Source organism: Camelus bactrianus, chromosome 9 (assembly GCF_048773025.1).
Source record: "Camelus bactrianus isolate YW-2024 breed Bactrian camel chromosome 9, ASM4877302v1, whole genome shotgun sequence".
Classification (NCBI taxonomy): domain Eukaryota; kingdom Metazoa; phylum Chordata; class Mammalia; order Artiodactyla; family Camelidae; genus Camelus; species Camelus bactrianus.
Genome location: NC_133547.1, coordinates 3467105 through 3495020, shown reverse-complemented (window position 1 = coordinate 3495020; position 27916 = coordinate 3467105). Strand labels below are relative to the sequence as shown.

At 46.6% G+C, this 27916-nt stretch overlaps 3 protein-coding genes, 1 long non-coding RNA gene and 1 other non-coding gene across 8 annotated transcripts in view; 2 read left to right on the top strand and 3 right to left on the bottom strand.

Annotated features, from left to right (window-relative positions):
* Positions 1-27916, top strand: part of LOC141578561 (uncharacterized) — a 50419-nt gene that overhangs the window by 11141 nt on the left and 11362 nt on the right. For 2 of the 4 annotated variants that reach the window (XM_074369129.1, XM_074369128.1), the window contains exons 2-3: positions 14934-15055; positions 19152-19191. In XM_074369129.1, coding sequence (XP_074225230.1) covers positions 14934-15055; positions 19152-19191 — 162 coding nt within the window. Of the gene's footprint in view, positions 1-12922; positions 12942-14933; positions 15056-15197; positions 16080-19151; positions 19192-27916 lie in introns of those variants that run through there. The other 2 variants (XR_012508941.1, XR_012508940.1) reach the window with 2 other exon arrangements.
* LOC105074481 (T cell-interacting, activating receptor on myeloid cells 1) lies at positions 208-8398 on the bottom strand. The gene is made up of 6 exons (XM_010962055.3): positions 8277-8398; positions 4495-4530; positions 4070-4360; positions 3448-3744; positions 1827-1962; positions 208-671 (listed from the first exon to the last, which is right to left on the bottom strand). The coding sequence occupies exons 1-6, from the start codon at positions 8308-8310 to the stop codon at positions 620-622; spliced, it is 846 nt and encodes a 281-aa protein (XP_010960357.2). The 5' UTR covers positions 8311-8398; the 3' UTR covers positions 208-619.
* On the top strand, positions 11219-11291 carry TRNAG-ACC (transfer RNA glycine (anticodon ACC)). Its single transcript has one exon. It is a non-coding gene; the product is annotated as a tRNA-Gly (tRNA).
* Positions 11704-14848, bottom strand: LOC141578564 (uncharacterized). The gene is made up of 4 exons (XR_012508943.1): positions 14820-14848; positions 14305-14369; positions 13852-13889; positions 11704-12291 (listed from the first exon to the last, which is right to left on the bottom strand). It is a non-coding gene; the product is annotated as an uncharacterized LOC141578564 (long non-coding RNA).
* LOC123618778 (T-cell-interacting, activating receptor on myeloid cells protein 1-like) lies at positions 20614-26411 on the bottom strand. The gene is made up of 4 exons (XM_045521782.2): positions 26298-26411; positions 21926-21961; positions 21501-21791; positions 20614-21174 (listed from the first exon to the last, which is right to left on the bottom strand). Exons 1-4 carry the CDS (start codon positions 26329-26331, stop codon positions 20840-20842), a joined length of 696 nt encoding a protein of 231 aa, XP_045377738.2. The 5' UTR covers positions 26332-26411; the 3' UTR covers positions 20614-20839.

Sequence of the window (27916 nt, the reverse complement as noted above, 5' to 3'; positions counted from 1 at the left end):
ATGAAGCCCAGAGGATTGTTTCCCCTACAATTGGAACTCAATTTTCCTACCAAAATCTGCAGAGTCCTAAGAGAGGAGATGAAAGTTCTGAAATACGAGTGAGTTATGAAAAAGAACCAGATTATTTAGCAGGAAACAACAACAGATCTTGAGAACAAAATATAATGGATCACATTTTACACCTGCACCGGAAATACTGGGCACAACTCGAGAGCAAAGTGATGCTGTTTAAAAGAGTGCGATGCTCTCAAAATTAGGTAAAGCGCTGGGAACGTGTGGAATAACGTTTAAACGATGTGTGATAAGCACAAAAATTTTAATATTTGACAAGTGCTGGCCCAGAAATACAAAATACAGGGGGAAACAATAATGTATGTTATCCCAGAAGCATGGTTTCCCCACTTGTCAATGGAAGAGCAGTTCCTGCTGGTGGAAACCCGCATGCTACCTAGTGTGACGCCAACGTTCTAAGCAATTTTTAGTCATTCTGAGTTTATCAGGTGAGTGTTTATGCTCATTCCTGTCCTCTGCCCCGGGGAAGATTACAGAAGGAAGAAAGCCATCATCTTGTCCTTCAGGAGCTCTCAATAGAGCTGAGAAAGCTGGTTCCCCAGAGCAGTCAAGATACAGCAGGTCTAGCTTGCTCAAGCACCCATCGTCCTTCTGGGGACCTGTGGACAAGAAAGAAAGAGGGAGGAAGAGAAAATGTTATTGTCCACAGATCTAAACAGAGGTTCTCAACCAGGAAAAATACCCCCATGTTCCCATTCTTAAAAGGTATGATTTTGTTTTCATTCCACAATAATTGAGGCTTCAACTGCCGTTTAACGGGAAAAGAAAAGAGATATGTTCTTACAATGAACAGAACAGTCACACATGCTGAGGAAATGTGTCACCCAAAATGCCATTCATGCCCGTGTTGCAAAACACACATCTAATAGTAGAGTTTGGTGTTTAAAGAACCCTGTATCAGTGGCCAGTAGGCACGTGAAAAGATGCTCAACATCGCTAATTATCAGAGAAATGCAAACTGAAACCAATGAGGTGTCACCTCACACCGGTCAGACTGGCCATCAGTAAACAGGCTATGAGTAGTAAATGCTGGAGAGGCTGTGGAGAAAAGGGAACCCTCCTACACTGCTGGTGGGATGTAAATTAGTGCAGCCACTGTGGAAAATGGTATGGAGTTTCCTTAAAAAAACTAAAAATAGAGTTACTGTATGAGCCAGCAGTCCCACTTGGGGGCACATATCCAGAGAAAACTCTTAATTTGGAAAGATGCACGCACCCCAGTGTTCATAGCAGCACTATTTGCAATAGCCAAGACATGGAAGCAACCTAAATGTCCACTGACAGATGAATAGGTAAAGAAGTTGTGGTGTATGCATGCAATGGAATACCACTCAGCCTTAAAAAGAATAAAATAATGCCATTTGCAGCCATGTGGATGGACCTAGAGATTAGCACACTAAGTGAAGTAAGTCAGAGGACAGATACCATATGATATCACTTATATGTGGGATCTAAAAAAAAATGACACAAGTGAACTTATTTACAGAACAGAAACAGAATCACAGGCATAGAAAACAGACTTATGGTTACCAAAGCGGGGAGGGATAAATTAGGAGTTTGGGATTTGCAGATACTACTATATATATAATAATTAAATAACAAGGACCTACTGTATAGCACAGGGAGCTATATTCAATATTTTGTAATAAACCATAAGGGAAAATTAAAAAAAAAAAGAAGGACGCTGTATCACTACACCAGCCCATGAAAATGAGAAGTGCTCAGTTTGGGGTGTTTTTTTTTTTTTTTTTTACCTGACACCCCGTGGAGACTCCTGGCTACAGCAGGCTTCGAGCAGGAAGGCACCTGCAATGACCAGGGCTGCGGCAGCCAGGCCCAGTCGGATGAGGTTCCCCGTGGTGTAGTCCAAGGCTGTGGTACGTGGGGAACCTAGAAGCGAGATGAGCAGCACTGACCATGCAAGGGCCTCCCTGCTTCCCAAATGGATCTGCCAGGCGTGACTCTCAGATGCCCACTTGGTTTTCCCGGCTAGTGGCCCCCTGTACCTACCTTAAAGCTCTAATCACTGGGGGAAAAAAATGGGATTTTATGGGAGTTGTAGTAATTCTCCCTGCATCCTCTGCCCTTCCTGTTCTCCTGCCTTGTCCCTCGGATTTCATTTACTTGCTGTTTGTCTCATTTCCACCTTCCCATGTTTCCTTTTGCCCTTCTCCCTCCATATATGAGGAATTCTTTGTAGGAGCAACACTAAAAATCAAAATTGCTCCACAGAGTGCTGAAATAATTCAGTAGCTTCATGTACATCACCCCCACCTCCAGCACAAAACTTTATGCAGGCAATGAGCTTAAGAAAAATTGAGTTTAGGGGGTGGGAAGGGATAAATTGGGAGTTTGCGATTGGGAAATACTAACTGCTATATATAATACAGATAAACAGCAAGGTTCTTCTCTGCAGCACAGGGAACTGTATTCAATACCTGGTAGTAACCTGTAATGAAAAGGAATTCAAAAAGGAATGTACATGTGCCTGAAACAGTACGCTGTACACCAGAAATTGATACCTTGTAAACTGACTATACTTCCATCTAAAAACTTAAAAATAAATAATTTTTTTAAAAGAAAGATTGAGTTTAGTGGCTAAGCATCTGGACCATGGTGGATCTCAGCTTCAGCCAAGAAGGGCTTAAGCTTGGCACTGGTCTTGGTCCTGAAAGAGAAGCCTGCATTTGCATCTTCCTCCCGACACATGCCAGTTATGGTGACGTTCATCTCTAAACCCATCAGTGACAATGTTCCCCGAAGACAAATCCACAAGGAGAAATTTGTAATGATGCTACCTTGCTCGGTAAGCCTGCTCTTCCTCTCAGCGCGGACCCCACCCAGACCCTAATTCCTCGTTACAAAACGTTTACTGACTACCTGGGAAGACTCGAGAGCATTGAAGAGAATTTACAAAGCTGAGAAAGGAGAGTCCAGCAAAATTCCGCCAGGAAACAGCGTCATCTCAGAAGCACCCTTACAGCAAGGTCTGTGAGACGGGAAAGGATGTCACAGCCACTTCCCCCCATGCGGAGACTGTGGGAACAGCACTCTGAGAGCAGCAACAAAAAATTATTGGGGATAAAATCACGATTGCCAGAATAAACCAAGCTTAAGAGAGACAGAGAATTTCTGGTAGAAGGGATTCTGATAATGGGTTGGATCATTTTGAAGAAAAGCATGAGAAATTGACCAAGAATGCACAATAGGGGGAAAAAAAAGGCAAAGGACTGGAAATAAGGAAAGGAAAGATGTTAAAAGGAAATGACAGAACAAGTGATGGAGAAAATGTGAATCAGAGGATGATGGTCGAACACTCACTTATTTAAATTGAAAACAAACAAAAACTTCCTCAAACATCATGCAAAATCTTACCTGTCACCCGGATCGCAAGGTGATCACTGGGGCGGGAGGCCAAGAAAGGGGCCCTTGTCTGGTAGTACACACAGCTGTAGTTCCCTGTGTCACCGATGCTCACATTCTGAAGGGAGAAGTCTGTCTCCTTCCCTGCTGGACTCCGGCGCTGCACGGGCATTGGCGTTCCTGCCTTCAGTAGGGCAAACATTACAGCCACAATTTCAGTGTCTGGCCTCTGGCACTGCAGGGTCACCTCTGCTCCTTCAGTCACAACACCCCTTTGGTGGGCTTGGAGGGAAGGTTTAGAAAAATACCCTGTAAGAGAAGGAGGACTCTGAGATCACGGGGAGAAGCCTTGGGTCCCCCACTCACCGCTGTTCTCCTGGAAGGAGGCTCTCAGGGAGTGTGGGAATGACAGGTACCTGAGCTCAGCCTCTTTCTACTCTGACTCCAGGAAGGAGCTGCTCCCTCCTACAAGCCCTGGGTAAAACCAAGGCATCAGTTCTCTGCCTGACTTTCTCCGTCTCCCCCTCCCCAACTACGCTGGAGATGGGGACACCCCGCCCCCCCTTCCTCTGGCTCCTCCCTCGTCCCTGTCCCTAGGGAGATCCCACGTCATTCTGAGGCACCCCCTCCTCACCTGTCACCAGTAGTTGCAGGACATCACTGGGCTGTGAACTTATGTGGGGATGGCCTTTTCTGTAGTATTCACAGGTGTACTCTCCAGCATTAATGCTTTTTAGATCCGTCAGGTGAAATTCCGCCTGGCCCTCTGTGGAATCAGGTGATTGCAAGAGCTCCAAGACCTTTCCTCCCTTTCTGAGAACAAAGTTTACATCCTTGGTAGGAGTCGAGCAGCGCAGGGTCACGTTACTGCGGGCAGGTGCCACCGAGCTGGGCCAGGCGCTCAGGGAGGGCTTGGGAGGTGACTCTGGAAGGAAGCAGATCTCGGGACTGGATGTGGTCGACTCACCTGCTCTCAGGAAGCCCGTTTAAAGAAGGAAGAAGGGAAAGTGGAGCCTCTGGGGTGAGGGATCAGGGAAGGTTCAAGGAAGAAACACTCACCATCTCTTCTTAGGTCTCCTTGGCCAACACAGAGCCCTGCAAAGGATCGTCCCTGAGATGCCAGCACCTGCACGGAGCCCACGTCATCTCCCTCCTGGTCCCTGAGGGGCCGTCCCAGCGCTCATGAGTTTAGGAGTTCTCACTGTCCTTTCGCTGGACTCTGGTTTCTGCTCTCACCTCCTCCACCATTTCTCACAGAGTTTCTCCTGTGCTGCTGTCGCCTCCCAAGGCCCCAGGCCCTTTCTCGGTTCCAGACAGTCCCACAGACCCTCCCAGAGTCGCCTTCCACCTGGACCGCTCTTAATGTAGCGTTTCCATTGAAACCTGGGTCAGAGTCTCCAGACTCCTCCACCCCCTGCTTGGGGTTGGAGGCAGGAGCCGTGAGAGACTGGGGCAGGGTGGGATATGAGGGTGGCCCCAGCCTACCTGTGATGTATCTCAGACCCTAAGTAGACCTGACTGTCTATGCACAGTCTCATATATGATCAGAAATCCACCATATAAAGGGTATTGGGTGCCTTGAGTGACAAAAATTAGGACAGAACCACTTGGTTGTAATTTCTTAAGAGCGTTCATAGAAGGCTACCTGTCTTACACCATGGGAGACACAAGGTATCACCACCTGTGAGCACCTGGGCGGCGGGGGCTCTGTGCTGCTGACCCCAGCATCTTCCCTGTCTGCACAGGTCCCGGCACATAGTAGGACCGCATCAGGTGCACACTGACCGACTCACAGGCGCCCCAGCGTAAGCACGACTCAGAGAGCTTTGACGGGGATGAGGAAGCGCGCAGCCTTGCTGTAACTGCGCCTTCCTCCCACCAGGTCAAGCCCGCGTCCAAACCTCGCCATGAACCACCAGCTTCCATTTGGTCAGCACAGGCTGGCTCAAAGATGGAGCGGGCCCCATCATTAGAAAGCACTAGTAAAGTCAGCCTCAGCCTTTCCTCTGAAAAGTTTCTGATCCAATCTTTGCCATGATCTCTTTTCATCATTTAGTACTCCAAGCAGGACAGAGGGCACTGCCTGGTGCCCTGTGACAGGCCCCACAAAATCCAAGTGGATATTCCAGGGGAGAGAAAAGGCAGAGTCCTCCCCTGTTCCATGCGCAGCTGCAGCTACACAGGACCCCAGCTCAGCCATTCTTACCTGTGCCTACACGTCCCGCTGCCCTGGGGGCTGGGGCGAAGTCCAGTGCGTAGCCCAAACCACAAAAGCATTGATTCAGAATCTCCTGGACTAGGGCTCAGGCGCCAAACTTTCAAAATCCCCCAGGTGATACAAGCATGCAGCCAGGGTGAAGAACCACTGCTTTCACCGAACCTGGGAAAGCAGTGCTCGGGACTGCAGCATAGACGCTCAGAGGTGATTCATTTACAAAGACATGGAAGTAACCTGAATGTCCATCGACAGATGATTAGATTCAAAGTTGTGGTATATATACAACAGAATACTACTCAGCCATAAAAAGAATTAAAATGCCATTTGCAGCAACATGGTTGGACCTAGAGATTGTCATTCTAAGGGAAATAAGTCAGGCAGAGAAAGACAAATATTGCATGATATCACTTATATGTGGAATCTAAAAAAATGATAGAAATAAACTTATTTACAAAACAGAAACAGACTGATAGACATGGACAATAAATGCATGGTTACCAAAGGGGAAGAGGAGAGGGATAAATTAGGAGTGTAGGATTAGCACATACAAACTATATAAAACAGATAAACAAGGACCTACTATATAGCACAGGGAACTGTATTCAATACCTTGTAATAACCTGTAATGGAAAAGAATCTGAAAAGTGTGTGTATACACACACACACACACACACACATATATGTATACACACACATACATATATATATATATATATATATATATATATATATATTTATATACACACGTATGTATAACTGATTCCCTTTGCTGTATGCCTGAAACTAACATGACATTGTAAATTAACTGTAATTCAGTTTAAAAATCTCAGTTGTCTTAGAAGCCTCCAAGCGAGAGTGATTACACATATCTGGACCGTTCACGGCCATCCTGCCATTAATGCCTGAATGTAATAGGTACAGGTTTGCCTGAGTGCTGACATCTCTTTAAAATCAATATCAAGCATATTTGCTAACATTATTGTAAGGAAAAGATTGCTGTAACTCAACGGACGTTGGTTAGGCCTGTGTTTCCTCTTTTCCCCTGGTGTGGACTAAGTGGTTTTGTGTCTTAGTAATGAAAGAGAGAAGTTGCCAGGTCTTTGTTGAAATGGCATGGGCCCATCAAAAATATCACGTCCATCAAAAGCATAAATGGATGAACAAAATGTGGTGTACGCACGTAATGCAATACTATTCGGCCATTAAAAAGGGATGAAATTCTCACACATGCTACAACATGAAGACATTAGGCTAAATGAAATTAGACACACACACACACACAAATATTGTAAGATTCCACTTATATCAAGCACCTGGAACAAATTCTTGAAGACAGAGAATACAATAGAGGTCACCGGGGGCTGGGGAGAAAGAGGAAACAGGCTATTGGGTAACAAGTACAGAGTTCCTGTGGGGGATGATGGAAACGGTTCAGGTGGTGGTTGCACAATGTTGTGAATGCACCGCACACTGCTGAAATATATACTTACAAGTGGTTAAAAGAAGATGTTTTGAAAAGTTAAAAGGTTTACAGTTCTTTGGAAGGAATTGTTAGTAGAGTCAGTGCCTAACCAAGTCAAAGGGGAATGAATGATAAAAGTAATAAGAAGAACAAGGGCAGGAGGGTAGAGCTCAGTGGTAGAATGTGTGCTTAGCATGCACAGGGTCCTGGGTTCAGTCCCCACTACCTCCATCAATTAATTAATTAGTTAACAAAGCTAATTACCTCCCCACCAAAACAAAGCAAAATTGTAATGAATTAAAAAAATAAATAAATGAAAGTCAAAAAGTTTAAAGGATTCTTTTAAAAAAAATTGTTTTTTGGAGCTGAACTGTTCTGGACTGAATTTGGCTTCCCTGCATACCACCTGTGCAACGTGAGGCAAGCAACTTCATTTTGCAAAGTCAGATTCGACTCCTAACCTGTAAAAGTGGACCTCGCCCTCCCTTGCAGCGTTGTTGGTTGGTTTGTTTCTGGAGGGATCAGAGTGGTATTTCCCCAACGTGGACTATATCGCACTGTTGCCTGTGATGATTTTAGGTGCAAGGAAGGGTGGTTAAAGCACAGAACGACAGCATGCAGTAAGCGCGCTCAAGGTGCTTTGATATATCAACAAGAAAGCCTGTTTGAAGCTAGCCTCTAGTGTATCTTGATCACGGCTAATTGCCTTTATAGCAAAGAAATAGTGGTTTTCAGGTTCAGAAGCTTGACCAGGAACAGTATCTAGTTAGAATCTCTTAACATTGTTTCCCTCTCGCCGCATTTCCTTTGTGGTTACCTTCTGTTTGACACTGGACTTTTATTTAGGGTATTGATGTAGAGCATCTGACCTAAATATTTTTATTTTGGCAAAAGAACTTTGAGTCAGTATTAAGAAAAACATGACGCCAAGAAAGTACAGGTGGTTCAGCAAAAGTCATGAAGCTGGAACAAGAGTAACTGAAATTTGTTGAGCGCCGGTTTAGAGGTAATGTGCACGTCGCACTCGGCAAGATTTCTGATACATAATATGCACTTAGTCGCCGAAGCTGATATCATTATTTCTCTTTCCAATCCCAATCCAAACCCCTCACCAGTTATCTTATTTTTTACCATCTCAGTGTACCACCCTGGGAGACTTACTGAAGCAGAGGAGGGAAAGTAGTTCAGGAATCATTGTGGCATGTCCGTCTGTCCAGGGATCCGTCTTCAGCTTTGCAGCCACAGAAGGGGGAACAGCTAGAATGGTCACAGCCTCACCCGTTGCCCCAGAACGTGGGCAGTGACATTTTCCTCTGGCATTTCAGTTCCCTCTGCCCATAGTCATCTTCCGGAAACATGTTGATGCTGCTGATTGCAACGCATTTCTAGCACAGGACGAGCTCAGCTCACAGAAAATCCTCATCCTTCTCATTCAGATGTCAGGTGTCTAAGTCCGTAACCCCCCAAATGCCTAAGGCTTGAGCCTGAAGGGTTCCTGCTGAGGAGGTGAAGGCACTTCACTGTTGAGAATATTGGAAATAAATACCCAGTTTGCTAGACACTGCCCACAGGCTAAGAACTGAGGGCTGTGGCCAAGTAGCCCTTTTCCTCCCTGTGGCAGTGAGAGTGCAGGTGGTTAGGGAGACTCAGAGAACCCAAATGGCAATGCTGATGAGCCTGCTGTGTGTAGCAGTTAGAAGATACAGTATAGCAGTGATGGAGTCCTCCCTTGGTATCCGAGGGGCAGTGGTTCCCTTGCTCAAAGACACGAAAGTCGGAGAGGCAGGTGCGGGTGTTGGAACTCAGCTCTGTCTCAAAAGCCCGTTCCCCTTCCAGAAAATCATCTGAAGCCCCCCATGTCACCCCATGTGAAGATGTCTCCTTGCTCAGGCACTCCGTGGAAGAGTGCTCAGAGGGGTCTGTGTGCCCCTTTTGCTATGTAACAGTATCTCTTGCTGTGTAACAATATTGTCCCAAACTTGATGGCTTGAGCAGCACACATTTATTATCTCAGTTTCTTTGGGCCAGGAGTACAGGCACAACCCAGCAGGATTCTCTAGGGGCTGCAGTCAAGCGGTCAGCAGAGCTGGGGTCTAATCTGAAAGCTCAACCAAGGAGGGATCCGGTTCTGAGTGGCAGTGTAACTCTGACCCCCAGGACCCAGGGCTAGCACAGGTTAAGGGCATAGTGCCCACAAGAGACCACCTTCGCTTTAGACTCCAGCTGCAAGTTCAGGTGTTCCTGGGGCCATCTGCCCTTCTGACCAGCTGCCTGCAAACTTGGAGGTTCCCACTACCCTCCTCAGATTCAAGAATTTACTAGAACCACTCAAAGAACTCAAAAAAGCCCAATACTTAGGATTACCGTTTTATTATAAAGGATACAAATCAGGACCAACTAAATGAAGAGATGCCAAGGGGGAGGTCTGGGAGGGCCCCCAGTGTGAAGTTTCCTCTATTCTCAGGATGTGTCCCCCCCTCAACACATCAGTGTGTATCGTCAACCAGAAAACTCCCCTGAGCTTTGGTATGCAGAGTGCTCGCTGGGACTTCATCACATAGGCGTGATTGACAGAATCCATCTCCAGCCCCCGTTTTCCCCAGAAGACTCACATCCTCTGGCTCAAAGCTCCAACCTTCCAATCACATGGTTGGTATTTCTGGACCCACCAGCCCCCTCCCCCATCCTGAGTCATCTTATTACCATAAACTCAGGAGTGGGCCAAGGGGCCCACTGGGAATAACAAAGGGACTCCTATTAGGAGAAACACCGAGCATTGACAGTTACCTCCCAGGTACCAGAGGCAGAGACCAGCCAGATTCCTTGTCATACAGCTCAAACTCACGTGCTTGTTCACGGATTCTGCTGCCTCAGCCTGCTGGGTCAGGGGCCTCTGTTCCTTGCTGACTGGAGATCACCTGCAGTTCCTTGCCATGTGGGCTTTCCCGGCGTGGCAGCCCACGTCATCAAAGTGCACAATCCAAGAAGGCAGTGTTACCAAACCAAACGTGGGTCTGCTCGCCTGTCTTGCAGCAAAGCCAGTCTACGGACACCAGGTTGTGGTGAAGGGAAGTGCAGCATTTATTTCCAGGGCATTAAGCAAGGAGAATGGGCAGCTCCTGCTCAAAAGACCTGAAGTCCCTGATGGCTTTCAGGGAAGGGTTTTAAAGGCGGCATTTGGGGTGAGGGTTGCAGGTGGCATGAGCAGCTCATGGACTTTCTTCTGATTGGTTGGTGGTGAGGTAACAGGGAAATGTTTGGGGAACCTTAATCATCAACCTTCTGGTTCCAGCCAGTCTGGGGTCTGTGTGCTTATGGTCAGTGTGTAGTTACCAGCCTCTACCTGGTGGGGGGGGGCAGGGTCTTAGTTTCTGCAGAACAACTCAAAGATACAGGTTAAACTGTTACGCACACCCCTTGAGGAGGAGCTCAGACTCTGCTTTATTGCTGAACTATTGTTTCTTGGCTGCTTTTCGTTTGTTTCTGCATTCCCTCTCTTCCCTAACTAGTAACTGCTTGAATTTGCTCTTTGGAACTCAGGGAAGGCCTAGGAGACTAAAGCTTTTTTTTCTGTACAAACCAGAAACGGGGGACACAGAGGAGCTCTTGTACCCGGGAGGGCCCTGCAGGGTCCTGCTAGGTTTCAGTCCCCTGTTTTCTTTGATAATCCTCAGTCCTGAGGGGAAGGCAGGAGGGACAAGAAAGGGAATAAAGTTTTGGATAGAGCGGCTACTCTTAAACTCATCAGGGGAGCTCAGTTTCAGGGGGACACCATTTCAGTGGTCAAGAGTCTGCCATCCAGATAGAAGTTACAACCTCAGATAATGTACCCGCCAAAGTGACAGCCCACCTTCTTCACCATATTGTAGGTTAGAAGCAAGTCACCAGTCCCCCTGGAGGGGACTACACAGGAGCGGAGAGGACTGGAGGTCATTTTAGAGTCTGACTGACACCGTGAATGCTCACTCATTCAGGACCTCCCTCCCCTAGCCCACAAATTCATGTGAGGTCATGGGGCAGTTTTATGGTGGGAAGGGAATGGGAGCAGGAGCTTGGCAGCCGAGAAAGGCACTGAGCACACAGCAAGAAGGAAGCAGGAGGCGGGATGGTAGAGCTCAGTGGTAGAGCACGTGCTTACCATGCACGAGGTCCTGGGTTCAATCCCCATTACCTCCATTAAATAAATAAATAAACCAACTTAATTGCTTCCACCACCACCACCGCCACCACCCCCACCCCCGCAAAGAAAGAAGCAGGAAATGACGCAGCCTTTTGGAAAACCCTTTGAAAGTCTCTGATAAAATTAAGCATATACCTGTCCTTTGACCCAGCCCTTCCACCTCCAGGTAAAGGGCTGCATGTATGCCTATCCACACAAAGACATAGCTAAGCGTGTTCACGGAAACTTTACTCGTAAACGCCCCAAACCAGAAACAAACCCAGATGTCCATGAACAGGAGAATGGATAAACACGCTGTGGTACAAACATACGATGGAGTAATACTCAGCAGAGAAAAAGGAAGAAGACACTAATACAGGTGACATCAAGCATAAATCTCAGAAACAGTATATTTAAGTGACAGAAGACAGACACAGAAGAGTACGAATGGCGTGATTGCATTTATATGAGTGCGTATGAAAGAACAAAGGCAAAACTCACCCAAGGTGACAGGTCAGAAGAAAGAATGATCTCAGGGGAAATGGCAGTCGACTGGGAAGCGTCACAAGGAAACCTTCTGGAGGGATGGATGTGGATGTTGGTTACACCAAGGGATGGATGGATGGAGATGGATAGATGTATAAATGGGTGAGTGGATGGATGGATGGAGTCACTGAGCTGTGCACTTAAGATTTGTGCATTTTACTCTGTGTGAATACCTCTCACTTTAAAAACTTCCTTAGAAGAAAGAAACACATCTTCATTGGAGATTTGAGGAATGGGACCCCCGCTTGCCTAGTCTTCTAAGGAGCCTCTGCCTCGTTGTCTGTTCCCTTGTCAGAAGTTCTTTCCAGGCTCCAGGTCTTCTCCAGGCTGTGTCTTAACGGCTGAGTACACACAGGTTTCCAGAGGCTGCTTCATCTGGCTGGAGGGGCCCTGACTTAGGGCTCTGGTGTCCAGGTCAGCATAAGTTGTTCCATGGGGTTCTTCAGTGCATGAGACCTGGGAACCTTCATCCTGGAGGTAGGCAAGGCAAAGCGGGTCATGTATTCCAGGAGGAGCAGCTGGCTAGGAGGAGGGAGCAGCCGTAGTGACAGTGTGGAAGGCAGCTTTCCAAGAGCACCCCCAGGAGCCTTCTACCCCCAAGCCCTCGTGAGGCCCCCTCCCCTCTTGAGTGTTGGCTGGACCCTTTGACTCTCGGCTCTCAAACAGGATACGGTGAGAAAGATGGAATGCCACGTCCACGACCAGGTTACAAAAGACAGCGAGCCCCTCTCTGTTTGCCTCCCTCTCGCTCACGCCAGTGAAGCCAGCTGCCATGTTATGAGTCACTGTGTGGCCGTGTGGCCAGGATGGTCTCCGGCTAACAGCCTGCCAGGCACCGAATCCTGCCAACAACCACCTGCGTGACTGTGGAAGCAAGTTCTCTCCTGTCAAGCCCTAATCAGCCCCTGCCCAACACCTCAGCCACAGCGCTGTGGGATCCGAGTGAGAGGACCTGGCCACGCTGCACCCAGACTCCTGACCTGCGGACCCTGCAGGATAACAGTATTGCTTTAAGCCACTGTGCTTTGGAGATGGTTTGTTAGGTGGTGATAGTGAATTCCTACAAACAGCCAACAACAGAGGTGTTTCTGTGAAATGTCTGGAAGAGGCAAAGCCATCAGGTCAGAAGTCAGATTAGTAGTTTCCGGGGGCTGGGGGGTGGGGAGGAGGACATGGGGAGAGACTGCTAAAAAGGTGTGGGATTGCCTTTGGGGTGATGAAAACGTTCCTGGAACTAGATATGGTGGTGATCGCACAACGTTGTGAATGCACCAGCAAGTTACCAAACTGTACGGGCTAAGATGGTGAGTTTTGGTGGAGGGGAGGGTATAGCTCAGCATTAGAGTGCATGCTTAGCATACACGAGGTCCTCGGTTCAGTTCCCTGTAGCTCCGTTAAAATAAATAACTAAATAAATAGATAGGTAAATAGATAGATTCCCCCCCAAAATGGTAAATTTTATGTTATGTGCGTTTTGCCACAATAAAAAAAAAATTGCGTTGTAAAGGGAAAAAACAAGGGTTGCTACTCATAACTGCAGGGTATACTATGCGAGGCACTGTGGTCCGCGCCTCCCAGAGGGATCTTGCCCGATTTCCATAATGGCACCCGAGGTGGGGTGTATTAGACCCGTTGTCCAGATGAAACTTTGGCTCAGAGTGGGAAAGCCACTTGCCTGAGGTTACACAGATCGCTGTGAGAATCGGAGCTTCAAGGCACCGAATGCTTACACCGTGCCTGGAATCCGACTGATCATTGTGTGACTGTGAGCTCATTAAGCCCTCCCGTTAAGCCTACCGAGAAGGTGGTGTTCATCCCAGTTGACAGACGGGGGAATGCCCTCAGAAAGAACAAGTTGTGGGACTCAGGTCCCATGGCCGGGGAAGACATAGAAGAGTTCAGACCAGGTTCTCCTGACATGGACGGGAAGGGCGGGAGCGGGTGAAAGCAGGGGCCCTGACGTTGACAGAACTGGGGAGGGTGGTGATGGAGAGCCCGGGGTGACAGGGAGTCACCAGCATGGAAACTCACCAAGGCGAGGGAACAACTCTTCACAGCTGCCGATGCACCTGGGAGGGAAAAGATTCTGCTGTTGCTTCGTCCCCAGGCTCCAGGGGTCAGATTTATACACACACACACCCGCTCACATGCACATGTGTGCACACACTAACACGCATGCACGCAACACAAGCACACATGCATATACATGCTCATGTGCATGAACACAAACATGCCAGCTACTTGTGTGTGCACACACAACACATACATGCCTAGCACACACACCCCTGCACACATTTGTGCAGTGCTGCATGCATACGTCCACAGACGTGTTCACATACATACATATGTACCTGCACCCCACACATGCAGACTCAGATATGCACACTCAGACACGCATGCACAAAAATAGCACACATCATACACATACATGTGTGCATATACATATACACACACAAATACATGAACACACACACGTGTACCCACCACCACTTTCTTTCCCAGGCTGATTACTTGTCACCCTGTCTTCAGGATCCTTAGAAGAGCAGGAGCTGAGAGAGAGAAACAGTGAAGTATTGGAGATAAAGGAAACTGGAGAGAGAAATCACCATCCTTTTGAGGAGGTTGAGGGTTTATGCAAAGCAGGGTCACAGCACGGTCTCTGTAAACCAGACTCTCTTCTGCCCTCCCCCCCAACTCCTACACCCCACCTTAGGGTCTCCAAGTCATTTGGATGCTCAGGAAAGTCTTGTGAGGTGAGGGGGAGGAAAGGGTTGGGGGCAGTATGGTCCATGAGGAAAGGAACCCAGGAAGAACATGGAGTGAGAAGTGGAGGATGTTTGCAAGAAGAGAGAAGGTGAAGAGAAACTTGGCATGGTCACTGGAGCTGGTCTGGGGCACATAAAAGGTTGAGATAAGAAAGAAAGAAGGTCTTAACTAGTCAGGGATGCAATACAGGAAGAGTTAAGTATTGGTTGGTGGGATTCTCTGAGTAGCTCTACCTTTTGGTCCTCTTGTCAGGATGTACTCCTGGGATGAAAAGAGAGAGAGAAAGGATTAATCCTGTGCTGTTAACGTCCTCGTCCCATTTCTTCCATTTCCCCCCAAATATGTAGCCCTTGTTTTCCTGAACTCACCACCCCGGGTGTATTTGTAAATGAGGAAGCAGGCGAGGAGGCAGAGGAAGATGAAGATGATGATGAGAATGATTCCAGTGGTCCCTGGTGGAAAGAGGGAGGTAAGTTGGTTTCCTGAGACATCTTCTGATGCCTAAATATGTCTACCATTGATTGAGTTTCTCTCACGAGCTGGAGATCTCACTTCATTTGTCTCCTACTTGCAAATACCCTGGGAGACAGAGAATGGTACCCATCTTACAGATGCGGCAGCTGAGGGTCGGAGAGTTGAAGTAGGATTTCCAGGCACCTCCTCAGTGATGAGTAGGCAGAGCTTCAACGCTAACCCGACTCACCTCGAAAGGCTTTTGCCTTGAACCGCAATCGTCAGGCATCATTCAAATATAGACAGACATCCTCGAGAACTTTCCCAGTGGTGGATACCCCGGTGCCTCACAGGGAAGCCTCACCCCGTGACTGGATGACTCGGCCTCTTTCTCTTACCTAGCCTGCTTTCTGCTCTCTCGGAAGACTTTCCTTCATCTTTACCTAGAAGACAGAATCCTTGAGTTTAAAAAAAATGGAGTTGCAGAACAATAATGACAATACTAGACCACTGATGGATCACTCTTGAAACTGTATCTTGTTTACCAAGGCATACTTACGTAGTAACAGTGTAAAAGCACGCACAGAAGCGATGACACCGACTTCAGGGCAGAAGTTTGTAGCAAAGAGAGCAAAATGATGGGAATTGCGTTGAGAGGAAAAGGAAGAAAACATATTGGATCAAGTATGGCTAGATGTGAACAGTTAGAATTCTGGGTGGTGGGCGCATGACTGTCTCTTATTTCTGTTGAGTAGTTTTTTCAAATTTCTCAAAAGAAAATTCTTATATATAGGGTATGGCCTTATATTTTGTGTGTGTGTATATATATAGAGAGAGTAATACAGGGAGGATATTATAGACGAGATAGGTACACACATATGCTATAGCACGTATAGGTGTGTATATACACTTAGACATAGGATAATATGTGTTCTCTGTCTATATAGGATGAATATATGTATCATGTATGTATTTGTCATATACAGTTGACCCTTGAATAACATGGGTTCTTTCAATAGTAAATAATACAGTACTACACAGTTCAAGTTGTGGATTAATCCGTGGTTGAATCCAGGGTTACAGAACCTTCGCTGTGGAGTAACCGTGGATACAGAGGGCCAGCTACCCCATAACACCCTGCATTGTGCAAGGGTCCACTGTGTGTGTGTGTACATATGTGTGTATGTGTATGTGTGTGTGTGTGTGTGTATGTGTGTGTGTGTTTGTGTGTGTAATTGATTATGCTTCCCTAGGGAACCCTGGCCAGTGCAGCTGGACAGGCAGATTCTCTTACAGCAGATATGGCTGTGGTTCCCGTCTGTTTGGGAACCACAGACAGAACACCTTAGCCAGTTTCTGCAGTGCTTCTGGGGACAAAATAGTAGTAACTCAAACTGACATGTGTTGAGTGCCTACTCACATATCTAACGTTTAACCTTTCCCAAAGCCCCCTGGCTGTTCTGTAATCCTCATTGCACAGAGAGGTCAGGATAGAGTGGGGTTTTTTTTTGTTTTGTTTTTTGGTCCTTTTTTTTTTTTTTAAACCAGATAAGTAAACTAAAACTCAAAAGAAATGGCCCAGGGCCCCACAGCTGGTGAGCAGCAGGGCGGGGGCTGGGACCGCAGTCCGCTCTGCGGCTGTGGTACCTGCCACACCTCTCTTCACTGGCTTTCCCATCCACGCTCGTTTGTCCGGCCTCGTGGCATTGATGAAAAAGAAGGGTCCGACCCTTGAGCCTGTCTGAAGGCCCCCCTCTGAGCCCTGCACATCAGGAAGGCAGCAGGCCCCAGGAGCTCACGGTTGACCCCTGAGCACTTCCTTCCTCTGCTCCCAGGGGACCACCTTCAGCTCTTCGCTCCTCTGCTCTACCCAACTTAGCTTTCAGCTCACAGCCGCCGTCAGGGAGTGGGAGGCTGTTGGTCACCTCCTCCTCCTCTCAGCTCAGCCCTCCCACCAGCGGCCTTCTGCTTTCTGCTCAGCCAGAGACCACATCAGTCTTGTTCAAAGTTCAGAAATGATGACTAAACGCCACGAGCCACTCGATTCCTAGGGCCTGGCTTGAAAGAAATTGGACTGGGAAACTGGACACAAATCGAACTTTGGAATAAAGGCAGGGGGACCCAGTGACCTTAAGGGAAGATGGAGGATGCCAAGTTAGGCAGCCAGTTTTATTATTAAATATTTCTTGACTAGCTACTGGCCTGGGACATGTAATGTTAAGTAGTGAGAGGCACCAGGGATCGGAGGAGAGTGTGATCTCCACCTTTAAAATCACCGCTGAGAACTTTGGTGTCTCACTGGAAACTAGACAGTGGATCTGCCCCCAGGGTTTCTCCACTTTGGCGCTGTTGACATCTGGGGCTGGATAACGCTTTGTGGAAGGCGGAGTCCTGTGCATCGCAGTGTGGCTGGTCTCCAGTCCCACATGCCAGGAGCATCCTCCCCACCCCAGTTGTGACCACCAAAAATGTCTCCTGACATTGCCATGTGTCACCCAGTGTCAAAGAGCCGATGGTCTAAGAAAAATAAAGGGTGAGGCTGGGGTCGCTTACTTCTCCTTCCCTCTCGTCTGCCAGGATTACTGCCACCCACCTTGTCCCTGCCTCCTACCTTGGCTGATCAGAGGACTCTCACATCTCCATGAGTGAAACCCCGGGGGGCAGCAACCAGGTTCAGGGTTCTGGTCCTACAACTGCTGCATAAAAGTAAGGGGTTTATAAAAGGCTCTGGCGAACCCTAAGGAGGGAACTCTTGGTCTCAATTTTCAATAATCTATCAGTGCAGGGGGAGGGTGTATAACTCAGTGGTAGAGTGCGTGCTTAGCATGCACGAGGTCCTGGTACTGCCATTAAAGTAAATAAATAAACCTGACTACCTACCCCCACCAAAAAAAACCAAAACAGCCTAACTATTTACAATAGCCAAGACATAGAAACAGCCTAAATGTCCATTGACAGTTGACTGGGTAAAGAAGATGTGGTATATTTATACAATGGAATACTACTCAGCCATAAAAAGAATAAAATAATGCCATTTGCAGCAACATGGATGGACCTGGAGATTATCATATTGAATGAAGTCAGACAAAGACAAGTATCATATGATGTCACTTATATGTGGAAATGAAAATAAAAAATTTGATACAAATTCTATTTACAAACCAAAAACAGACTCACTGACATAGAAAACAAACTATGGTTACCAAAGGGGAAAGGGCAGGGAGGGATAAACTAGGAGTTGGGGATTAACAGACACACATTATAAAATAGATAAATAACAAGGACCTACTGTATAGCACAGGGAATTATACTCAGTTTCTTGTAATAACCTATAATGGATAAGACTCTGAAAGAAAATATATATACATATGTATATGTGTAACTGAATCACTTTGCTGTACACTTGAAGCTAGCACTGTAAATCAATTACACTTCAATAAAAATTTTAAAAAATTATCTATCAGTGCGCCTACACCCAATCATCCACCCTCCGAAAGGCATCCTCTTCTCTTCTTCTACCTGTTGCCCTTGGCGACAGTTGCCAGGATTTGAGGAGCAGCTGAAGGAAGACAGACAAGGTCTAGACTGAGTCTGAGGACAGTTTCTTGGTGCATTCCAGGTCAGCTGTTATGTCAGCATAGTCATGTCAGAGGCAGCGATACATGTAACCATCAAGCAAGAAACTCAGAAGGTTCCTCGTATGCCAAGAAACAGAGGAACTTTTTAATGTATTCACCAGTTGTTGAATAACCCACAATTTAATAGCTCCTCCTTCTGTAGAGAGCAAATCCAGCTTACCAATTTTGCTCTGTTTTATCAGCATTTTGAGACAGACAGATACACGCCCCGTGGCCTTTTTAGAAGCTGGAAGACCTTAAGAGGTCATGTAATTTCCACCAATATTCATAAGTAATAATAAGGATAATATTTACTATTATTATTAGAGGGATACACATGTTTTTAGTCTACTATTTCCTGGAATATTCCATTAGGACTTTGGTGGGGTTTTTTTTTCCTGTCTGAAACTTTGCATTTATTCACATTAAAAACAATTTGTTGAAGCAGAGTTGATGTACAATGTTGTGCTAGTTTTAAATTTTTTTCCGTTACAGGTTATTACAAGATACTGAATATAGTTCCCTGTGTTAAACGGTAGGTCCTTGTTGTTTATCTATTTTATATGCAATAGTGTGTAAAAGAGACCCCAGAGAGCTCCCTTGTCCCCTTCCACCATGTGAAGACACAGGAGAAGTTTGTAACCCAGAAGAGGCCCTCACCCCACCACGCTGGCACCCTGAACGCAGATGTCCAGCCTCCAGAGCAGTGAGAGAAAAAATTCTGTTTTTTATAAGCCACCAGCCTGTGGTATTTTGTTTTAATAGCCCAAATGATGATGTTTTTATTTTATTTGGTGGGGGTGGGTGGGTAATTAGATTGATTTATTTTTAATGGGGCTGCTGGGCATTGAACCCAGGCCCTCGTGCCTGCTAATAATAAGCACACGCTCTTCCACTGAGCTGCACCCTCCCCTCCTGGGATGCATTTTTCTCTCCCCTCCCAAAGATAAAATTATCCAGCTCAAAAATGTCAGTAGTGCCAGGTTAGGAACCTCTGAGTGGTTCCTTAATTCCATAGGCCAATATATATATATATATATATATATATATATATGTATTTCCCCTACTCTTTCTAGGCTACTTCAAGGAAGACTTTTGTCACTTGGACTCAAGTATTTTGAGTAATACAAATACTGTTATCAGAACTGTGGGTTGTAATTGATTACTTTCGTTATCTTTAGTTCTCACAAAAGCTGTGTGGGTTAGGTGTGCACGCTGACCCCGCCCCCCGCCACAGCCCCGTTTTACAGATGCTCCCTGAGTGAGCCTTGAGGACGTGATGCTGAGCGAAATAAGCCAGTCACAGAAGGACAAATAAGCCGCGCAGAAGTGTGGCTCCACTTCCGTAAAGTATCTGTGGTCAGAGTTCTAGGGACGGAAGACAGCATGGTGGTTGCCGGGGCTGGGGGAGGGCGAGGGGGATGTGTGGTTCAATGGAGTTCTGCAAGATGAAGAAGTCTCTGGAGTTGGAGGGTGACAATGATTGTACAACATGGGAATGTACTTAACACTACTGAAACGTACACTTAAAATGGTTACGATGGTGGATTTTATATTATGTGTTGTTACTGCAGTTTTTAAAAATGACCTCTTTCAAAAATGAAGGAAGGAAGAGAGGGAGGGAGGAAGGAAGGGGAAGGCTTGACTGGGCCAAGCTGAGAGGCAGGAGTGGTAGAGCATGAATGACAATGAAGCACAGATCTTCCTGCAAGTCTCTGAGTGCTGTAGGAAGGTGTTCGCTTCCCGGGCCCTTTGATGGGACCCAGTTTTGATGACACGTCTCCCTCCTCCTTTGTCTTCTTGCTGGACCCTCTTTCTGCATAACTTCCAGAGGTGTCGTTCACACTTCAGTCTAAACGAGTTGGTGCCCCACCCAGGACATGTGCAATGACTTCGTGGTTGTATCTTATTTTCCTAGTGGGGGTCAGGTATTACAAGTGCCCCCCACACACACCAAGCCTGGACCCCTCAGAGCACATCTGATCATCCATGGTGGGAAGCCCCTGCCCAGCCTCCTTTTATGTGGTTCTCCACCACCTGCATTGGCTCTCGAAACAAGATCTGCTCCACTGGTCTGCAGGATTCTGGCCCTAAAGCCATCCTGCCCAGGTGATTTTTCCAAGCTCCAGAGTCTTGGAGGGACAGAACCTCCCTCCAGTCCACTCCCTCAGGTGGCAGGAAGATTATCCAGCCCTGGTTCTCCTTCTGGTAAAAATCTTACCTGTGACCCGGATTGCAAGGTGATCACTGGGGCGGGAGGCCAAGAAAGGGGCCCTTGTCTGGTAGTACACACAGCTGTAGTTCCCTGTGTCACCGATGCTCACATTCTGAAGGGAGAACTCCGCCCTCTTCTCCTCTGGACTCCGGCGCTGCATGGGCATTGGCGTTCCTGCCTTCAGTAGGGCAAACATTACAGCCACAATTTCAGTGTCTGGCCTCTGGCACTGCAGGGTCACCTCTGCTCCTTCAGTCACAACACCCCTTTGGTGGGCTTGGAGGGAAGGTTTAGGAAAATACCCTGTAAGAGAAGGAGGGCTCTGAGATCACGGGGAGAAGCCTTGGGTCCCCCACTCACCCCTGTTCTCCTGGAAGGAGGCTCTCAGGGAGTGTGGGAATGACAGGTACCTGAGCTCAGCCTCTTTCTACTCTGACTCCAGGAAGGAGCTGCTCCCTCCTACAAGCCCTGGGTAAAACCAAGGCATCAGTTCTCTGCCTGACTTTCTCCGTCTCCCCCTCCCCAACTACGCTGGAGATGGGGACACCCCGCCCCCCCCTTCCTCTGGCTCCTCCCTCGTCCCTGTCCCTAGGGAGATCCCACGTCATTCTGAGGCACCCCCTCCTCACCTGTCACCAGTAGTTGCAGGACATCACTGGGCTGTGAACTTATGTGGGGATGGCCTTTTCTGTAGTATTCACAGGTGTACTCTCCAGCATTAATGCTTTTTAGATCCGTCAGGTGAAATTCAGCCTGGCCCTCTGTGGAATCAGGTGATTGCAAGAGCTCCAAGACCTTTCCTCCCTTTCTGAGAGCAAAGTTTACATCCTTGGTAGGAGTCGAGCAGCGCAGGGTCACGTTACTGCGGGCAGGTGCCACCAAGCTGGGCCAGGCGCTCAGGGAGGGCTTGGGAGGTGACTCTGGAAGGAAGCAGATCTCAGGACTGGATGTGGTCGACTCACCTGCTCTCAGGAAGCCCGTTTAAAGAAGGAAGAAGGGAAAGTGGAGCCTCTGGGGTGAGGGATCAGGGAAGGTTCAAGGAAGAAACACTCACCATCTCTTCTTAGGTCTCCTTGGCCAACACAGAGCCCTGCAAAGGATAGTCCCTGAGACGCCAGCACCTGCACGGAGCCCACGTCATCTCCCTCTTGGTCCCTGAGGGGCCGTCCCAGGGCTCACACTGAGCTCAGGCCCCTCATCATCTCATTCGCTCGCAGTCCCAGCCTCCTCCCCGAGAACACATGTGGCATCAGTGTGTGTCAGTTTGCTGTGGCTGCTGTGACAAGTTACCACCAACTTAGTGGCGTCTAACATCACATATTTATTTTCTTGCAACGCCCCAGGTGAGAGAAACCCAACAGCACAGGTCTCACGGGCTAAAATCAAGGTGTCCGCAGAGCTGCGTTCCTCCTGGAAGCTCTAGCAGGGAGAATCAGATATCCTGGACTTTTCCAACTGCTAGAGGCTGCCCGCATTCCTTGGCTTGTGGCCTCTTCCTCCGTCTTCAGAACCAGGACTAGGTTGGTCAAGTCTGACTTCCTCCTAGCAACTTAGTTCTCTTTGGCTGTGGAAGCGTATCTAGAGCTTCTGGGAACGAGGCCATGGAGATGTCCAGGGCCTACCCCGACAGCTTCCCTTCCATTTCTCACACTGTCCCCCTTCACCATCCCGGGTTCCTCTCCCCGCACAGAGCCCCCCCGGGTGCTGCATGGTTCTGCCGCTTTGCCCCAGAACCTACCCGTTTCTCCCCACCATTCATCCTTTATCCATCATTCGTCTATCCTGTGATGTCACCTCTAGATTTTATGGTGGAGGAGAAGACAAGAGACACTAGACTTGACCGCTGGTCAACTTTGTCACACTGAGGGTGTCAACATTGTAGAGGACATAGGACCCATCCCTTCCCCTGGTGCCATGGCTTCTAGAGACAGGGTCACCAATGATGACAAAAACCATTTGGTTGGGGAAAAGAACACTTAGGTTTTAATGACACCTATTATTCTTTAAAAAATTTTTTTTGTATTGAAAGTATAGTTGATTTACAATGTTGTGTTAGTCCCTGGTGTACAGGATAGTGATTCAGTTACACAGGTATACATTCTCTTTCATTATAGGCTATAACAAGATATTATAGTTCCCAGTACTATGCAGTAGGACCTTGTTGCTTACCTATTTTATATGTAGTAGTTATTTTTTTTTTAAATACATTTTTTAATGGCGGTACTGGGGATTGAACCCAGGGCCTTGTGCATGCTAAGTACGTGCTCTACCACTGAGCTACACCCTCCCCCGCCAAGTAGGTATTATTCTTGATGCTCTTGGGTTTCATCAGATATCTGGAGTCACTAGAATTTAAGCCTCTCAGGGCAGAGAATGCATCCTCAGTGCTTGTCTAGATTTTGGCAAATTTTCAGGAAACACGTGTGGACTGACTGAGTTTAAGCCTTAGATGAAGAGAGTCATTTGCAAAGATTATTGAAACTTCAGAAATAACAGTGGCTTCCCAAACTCCCTGTCAGTGGCACCACCTCCTTCCAGCACAACCCCATGACCTACACATCAGCTGCTGAAAACGTGGTCCTCCACTCTCACACAGTGGTCTGAGTGCACCTCTGACATTGCACCTGGCCACGAGTCCTGTCCTCGGGGCCCCAGAGTCAATCTCAAAAGCCTAAAATTGATGTCACTCATATTCCCCATCTTCCTCTTATGGCTCTGGATCAAACTCTGAGAAACGTGTTCGTAAGGGAGAGGGTATAGCTCAGTGGTAAGAGTGTGTGCTTAGCATGCACGAGGTCCTGGGTTCAATCCCCAGTACCTCCTCTAAAAATTGATAAACCTAATGACCTCCCCACCAAATTAATAAAAAAAAAAAAAAAGAAAGAAAAGAAATGTGTTCTTTGACACCAACAGAGGTATTCTAGTTCAGTTAGCTTGTAACAATGATTCTCTATTGGGGAAAACTTTGCCCCCCAGGGGACACCAGGCAATACTGGAAACTTTTATTTTTTCAGCCCCCTTACATAATCCTGTGTTGTTAGCTGTAGTCACCCTGCTGCTCGTTAGAGTCCCGAGAACTTTCTCCACTTAGAAGCCTTTGAGCCGACTCTCAGCCCCTGTGACCACCATTCCACTCTGTTCCTATGAGTTCAACATTTTTAGGTTCCACATGTAAGTGATACAGTTATCCCAAGTGCTAGTCCTTCTCGGATGTATTTCACTTCGCATAATGCCCTCAGGGTCCATCCACGTTGTTGCAAGTGGCAGGATTTCCTTCTTTCTCGTGGCTGAGTAGTAGTCACACATGTGCGCTCACACACGTGTCTTCTTGACCCACTCATTGATGGACACTTACAGTGTTTCCCTGCCTGGGCTACTTTGAATTACCCTGCAGTGAACATGGGAGTGCTGGCATCTCTTCAAAATGGTGATTTCATTTCCTTCAGATACCTGCCTGGAAGTAGGGTTGTTGGATCCTAAGGTAGTTCTAGTTCTGATTTTTTGAGGAAACTTCATACTGTTTCTGATAATGAGTGCACCAGTATACATCCCACCAGCAGTACCCCAGGCTTCCCTCCTCCCCACCTCCTCACCGACACTCATTATCGCTTGTCTGTCTGGTGCCCCCCACTCTTAACAGGCACTGAGAAGTTGCAGGAGACCGTGTGGCCCCCCGAGGCTCTCAACTCCCTGGCCCTTTACATACAACGATTGCCAACCACCTACTGAGATCATTGGATTCAGTGTTCACTTATCTTCTCCAGGTTCTCCAAACCACGACTCCCTTCATTCACACTCCACACATTTCCACCCCAAAGCTCCCCCAGACTGAGACCTTTTTCATTTCCTAGTATGGCTCAGTGGAAAGTGAGGGTCTTTGGAGCTGCACAGGCCAGAGTTTGAACTCCACTTCTCCAGGTAGTAGTTGAGTGGCCCCAGCAGGTCACTTCAGCTGTTGACCTCAGGCTCCTCTCCTGCAAAGCGAGGGTGGAAACTGTTCTGCAGAATTTTTCTACGAGATGGAAAATGACTTTAGGTCATACAGTGACGTGAGATTCAATAACATTGAATCTGTGTGAGAAGGTCATTCTCTTCCTGTTTTTCTCTGTCTTAATCACGAAAAGGAAGAGCCCAGCTGGGTGCTCTGGCAGGCAGCAGCAGCAGCTAATTCGAACTGAATGGAATTACTTTATTTCCCCTACTGACTGTGTGCTGATGGTTATCCTCTGTTTTTGATGAGAGATACTGATTTCTCAGTAACAAGTGTTTTACAGATCTTCTTTTAAAATAGTTTTTTTTTTAAAAAAGAGAAATATTTAATATTTAAAATAGAGTAACAAAAGGAAAACACATAACCCAATCAAAAAATGGGCAGAAGACCTAAACAGACAAATCTCCAAAGAAGACACACAGATGGCCAACAGGCACATGAAAACATGCTCAACACTGCTAATTATCAGAGAAATGCAAATCAAAACTACAATGAGGCATCACCTCACACCAGTCAGAACAGCCATCATTCAAAAATCCACAAACAACAAATGCTGGAGAGGCTGTGGAGAAAAGAGAACCCTCCTACACTGCTGGTGGGAATGCAGTTTGGTGCAGCCACTGTGGAAAACAGTATGGAGATTCCTCAAAAAACCATGTGATCCAGCAATCCCACTCCTGGGCATGTATCCGGGAAAGATGAAAACACTGATCAGAAGAGATACAAGCGCCCCGGCGTTCCCAGCAGCACCATATACAACAGCCAAGACGTGGAAGCGACCTGAGTGTCCACAGACAGATGACTGGGTAAAGAATATGTGATATATACATTGGAATGCTACTCAGCCATAAAAAAAAGAATGAAAAATGCCGTTTGCAGCAACATGGATGGACCTAGAGATGATCATACTAAGTCAGACAGAGAAAGACAAATAGTGTATGTTATCACTTACACGTGGAATCTAAAAACTAGTACAAATGAACTTACTTACGAAACAGAAAGAGCCTCAGACATAGAAAACAATCTTACGGTTACCCAAGGAGAAGGCAGGTCAGGATCATTTTTATTTTAAAGAAATGTTTTAAAATAATAATACAATAAAATAGAGTTGTTTGAAAAACAATAATATAAAACCCCAAGGCAACTTGAAGAAGAATATCACGCAGGAAAGAAAACAGATGTCACATACAGAGGGCAGAATGTCCCTGGGGACTTCAGGAATGACTGGATTTTGGAAAACAGGCGGAGGAAAATGTGTGTGAAGTACCCAACATACTCCTCGTACATGACATGTATTCAGGAAATGGACGTTTCTATCCCTTGCTTATCCACCTGACCCTAATACCTACCCCACGGGTCACACCAACTCCAGCTGCGCAACAGCCCAGCCCACCACCACCTGCAACACCTTGTCCTCCTGTCCCCCGAGACGCACCAACGCAGAGCAGGGTCAGGAGTTGGGAGATCATGCTGGTCCGTCTGCGCCTCTTCCAAGATCTTCCGCCAACGCTGCTGCTGGTGGTAAGCCTGAATGTTCTCCGGACGCCCGTTGCTGTGTGGCAGGCAGACAGACCTGATTTGGTAACAGAAATGCTGTAACAGCCTTGCTCCGGCTTTATAAACCTCTAGTGTCACATACCCACAGTTTCTATCACATAGTCACAATCAGGAAATGACAACTACTTATTGCAACAGGCTCTCAAGCCACCTCAGGGACCTCCGACAGCTCAGACCTCAGATCGTCCAATTCTAAGGCATATTCACGAATCAAAGCAAAGTGGTGAGAAACTGCTGGTTGGTTGTTTATTTTCTTGTAATGGAGGGACTGGGGATTGAACCCAGGTCCTCGTGCATGTAAGCACATGCTCTACCACTGAGCTGTTCCCCACGTCCTCTATAGCCCAGTGTTTGTAAAGTAGTATTCTGAGTAGTAGAATGGTCAATCTTCTTTTCCTTCTTGTTTATATGAATTTTCTAAATTTGCTGAAATTGATGTTAGTTTTAAATGGTTTTTTGTTCCTTTTTTATATTTATTTTTATTGAGGTATAGTTGATTTACAATATTACATAAGTTTTAGGTGTACAATAGAGTGATTCACAATTTTTGAAGGTTATACTCCACTTGTAGTTACTACAAAATATGGGTTGTATTCCCTGTGCTGTACAATATATCCTGGTTGCTTATTTATTTTACACACAGCAGTTTGTACCTCCTAATCCTCCATCCCCATCTTGCCCCGCCCTCCTTCCTTCTCCCCACTGGTAACTACTAGCTTGTTCTCTGTTATCTGTGAGTCTGTTTCTTTTCTGTTATATTCACTAGTTTTATTTTTTATATTTCACATATAAGTGATGACATACGGGATTTGTCTTTCTGTGTCTGATTTATTTCACTTAGCGTAATACCCTCCAAGTCCATCCATGTTGTTGCAAATGGCAAAAATTAATTCTTTGTTATGGCCAAGTAATATTCCATTATATATATATATACATATACATATATACACACACACACCATATATATATATCATATCTACACATACCATATATATACACACACCATATATATACACCACATCTTCTTTATCTATCATCTGTTGATGGACACTTAGGTTGCTTCCATGTCTTGGCTACTGTAAATAGCACTGCTATGAACATTAGGAGTGCGTGTATCTTTTTGAATTAATATTTTCATTTACTTCAGACATATACCCAGGAGTGGAATTGCTGGCTCTCACTTTAAATGTTTTTAAATTTTAAGTGAGGTGCTTTGGGATGAGAAAAACTGAGTTTACAAAAAAGAGTGAATGCTTCTAGAGCTTAGAGTTTGGGGCCACTGAGTTTAAGGACCGATACAAGGACTGTCATGTAAACATGCAGGTGGAACACACACATTTCTTCCTGAAACCTCATGAAAAGACATTAAGGAGATGTAAGAAAAGCACATAAACTTAGGAGGAAAAAGGCAATGAGAGAGGAAATAATATGACAATAACAACACAATTTTAATAAAATTAATAAAGGGAAACCTCACTAAAATGGGAGAATAAAAAT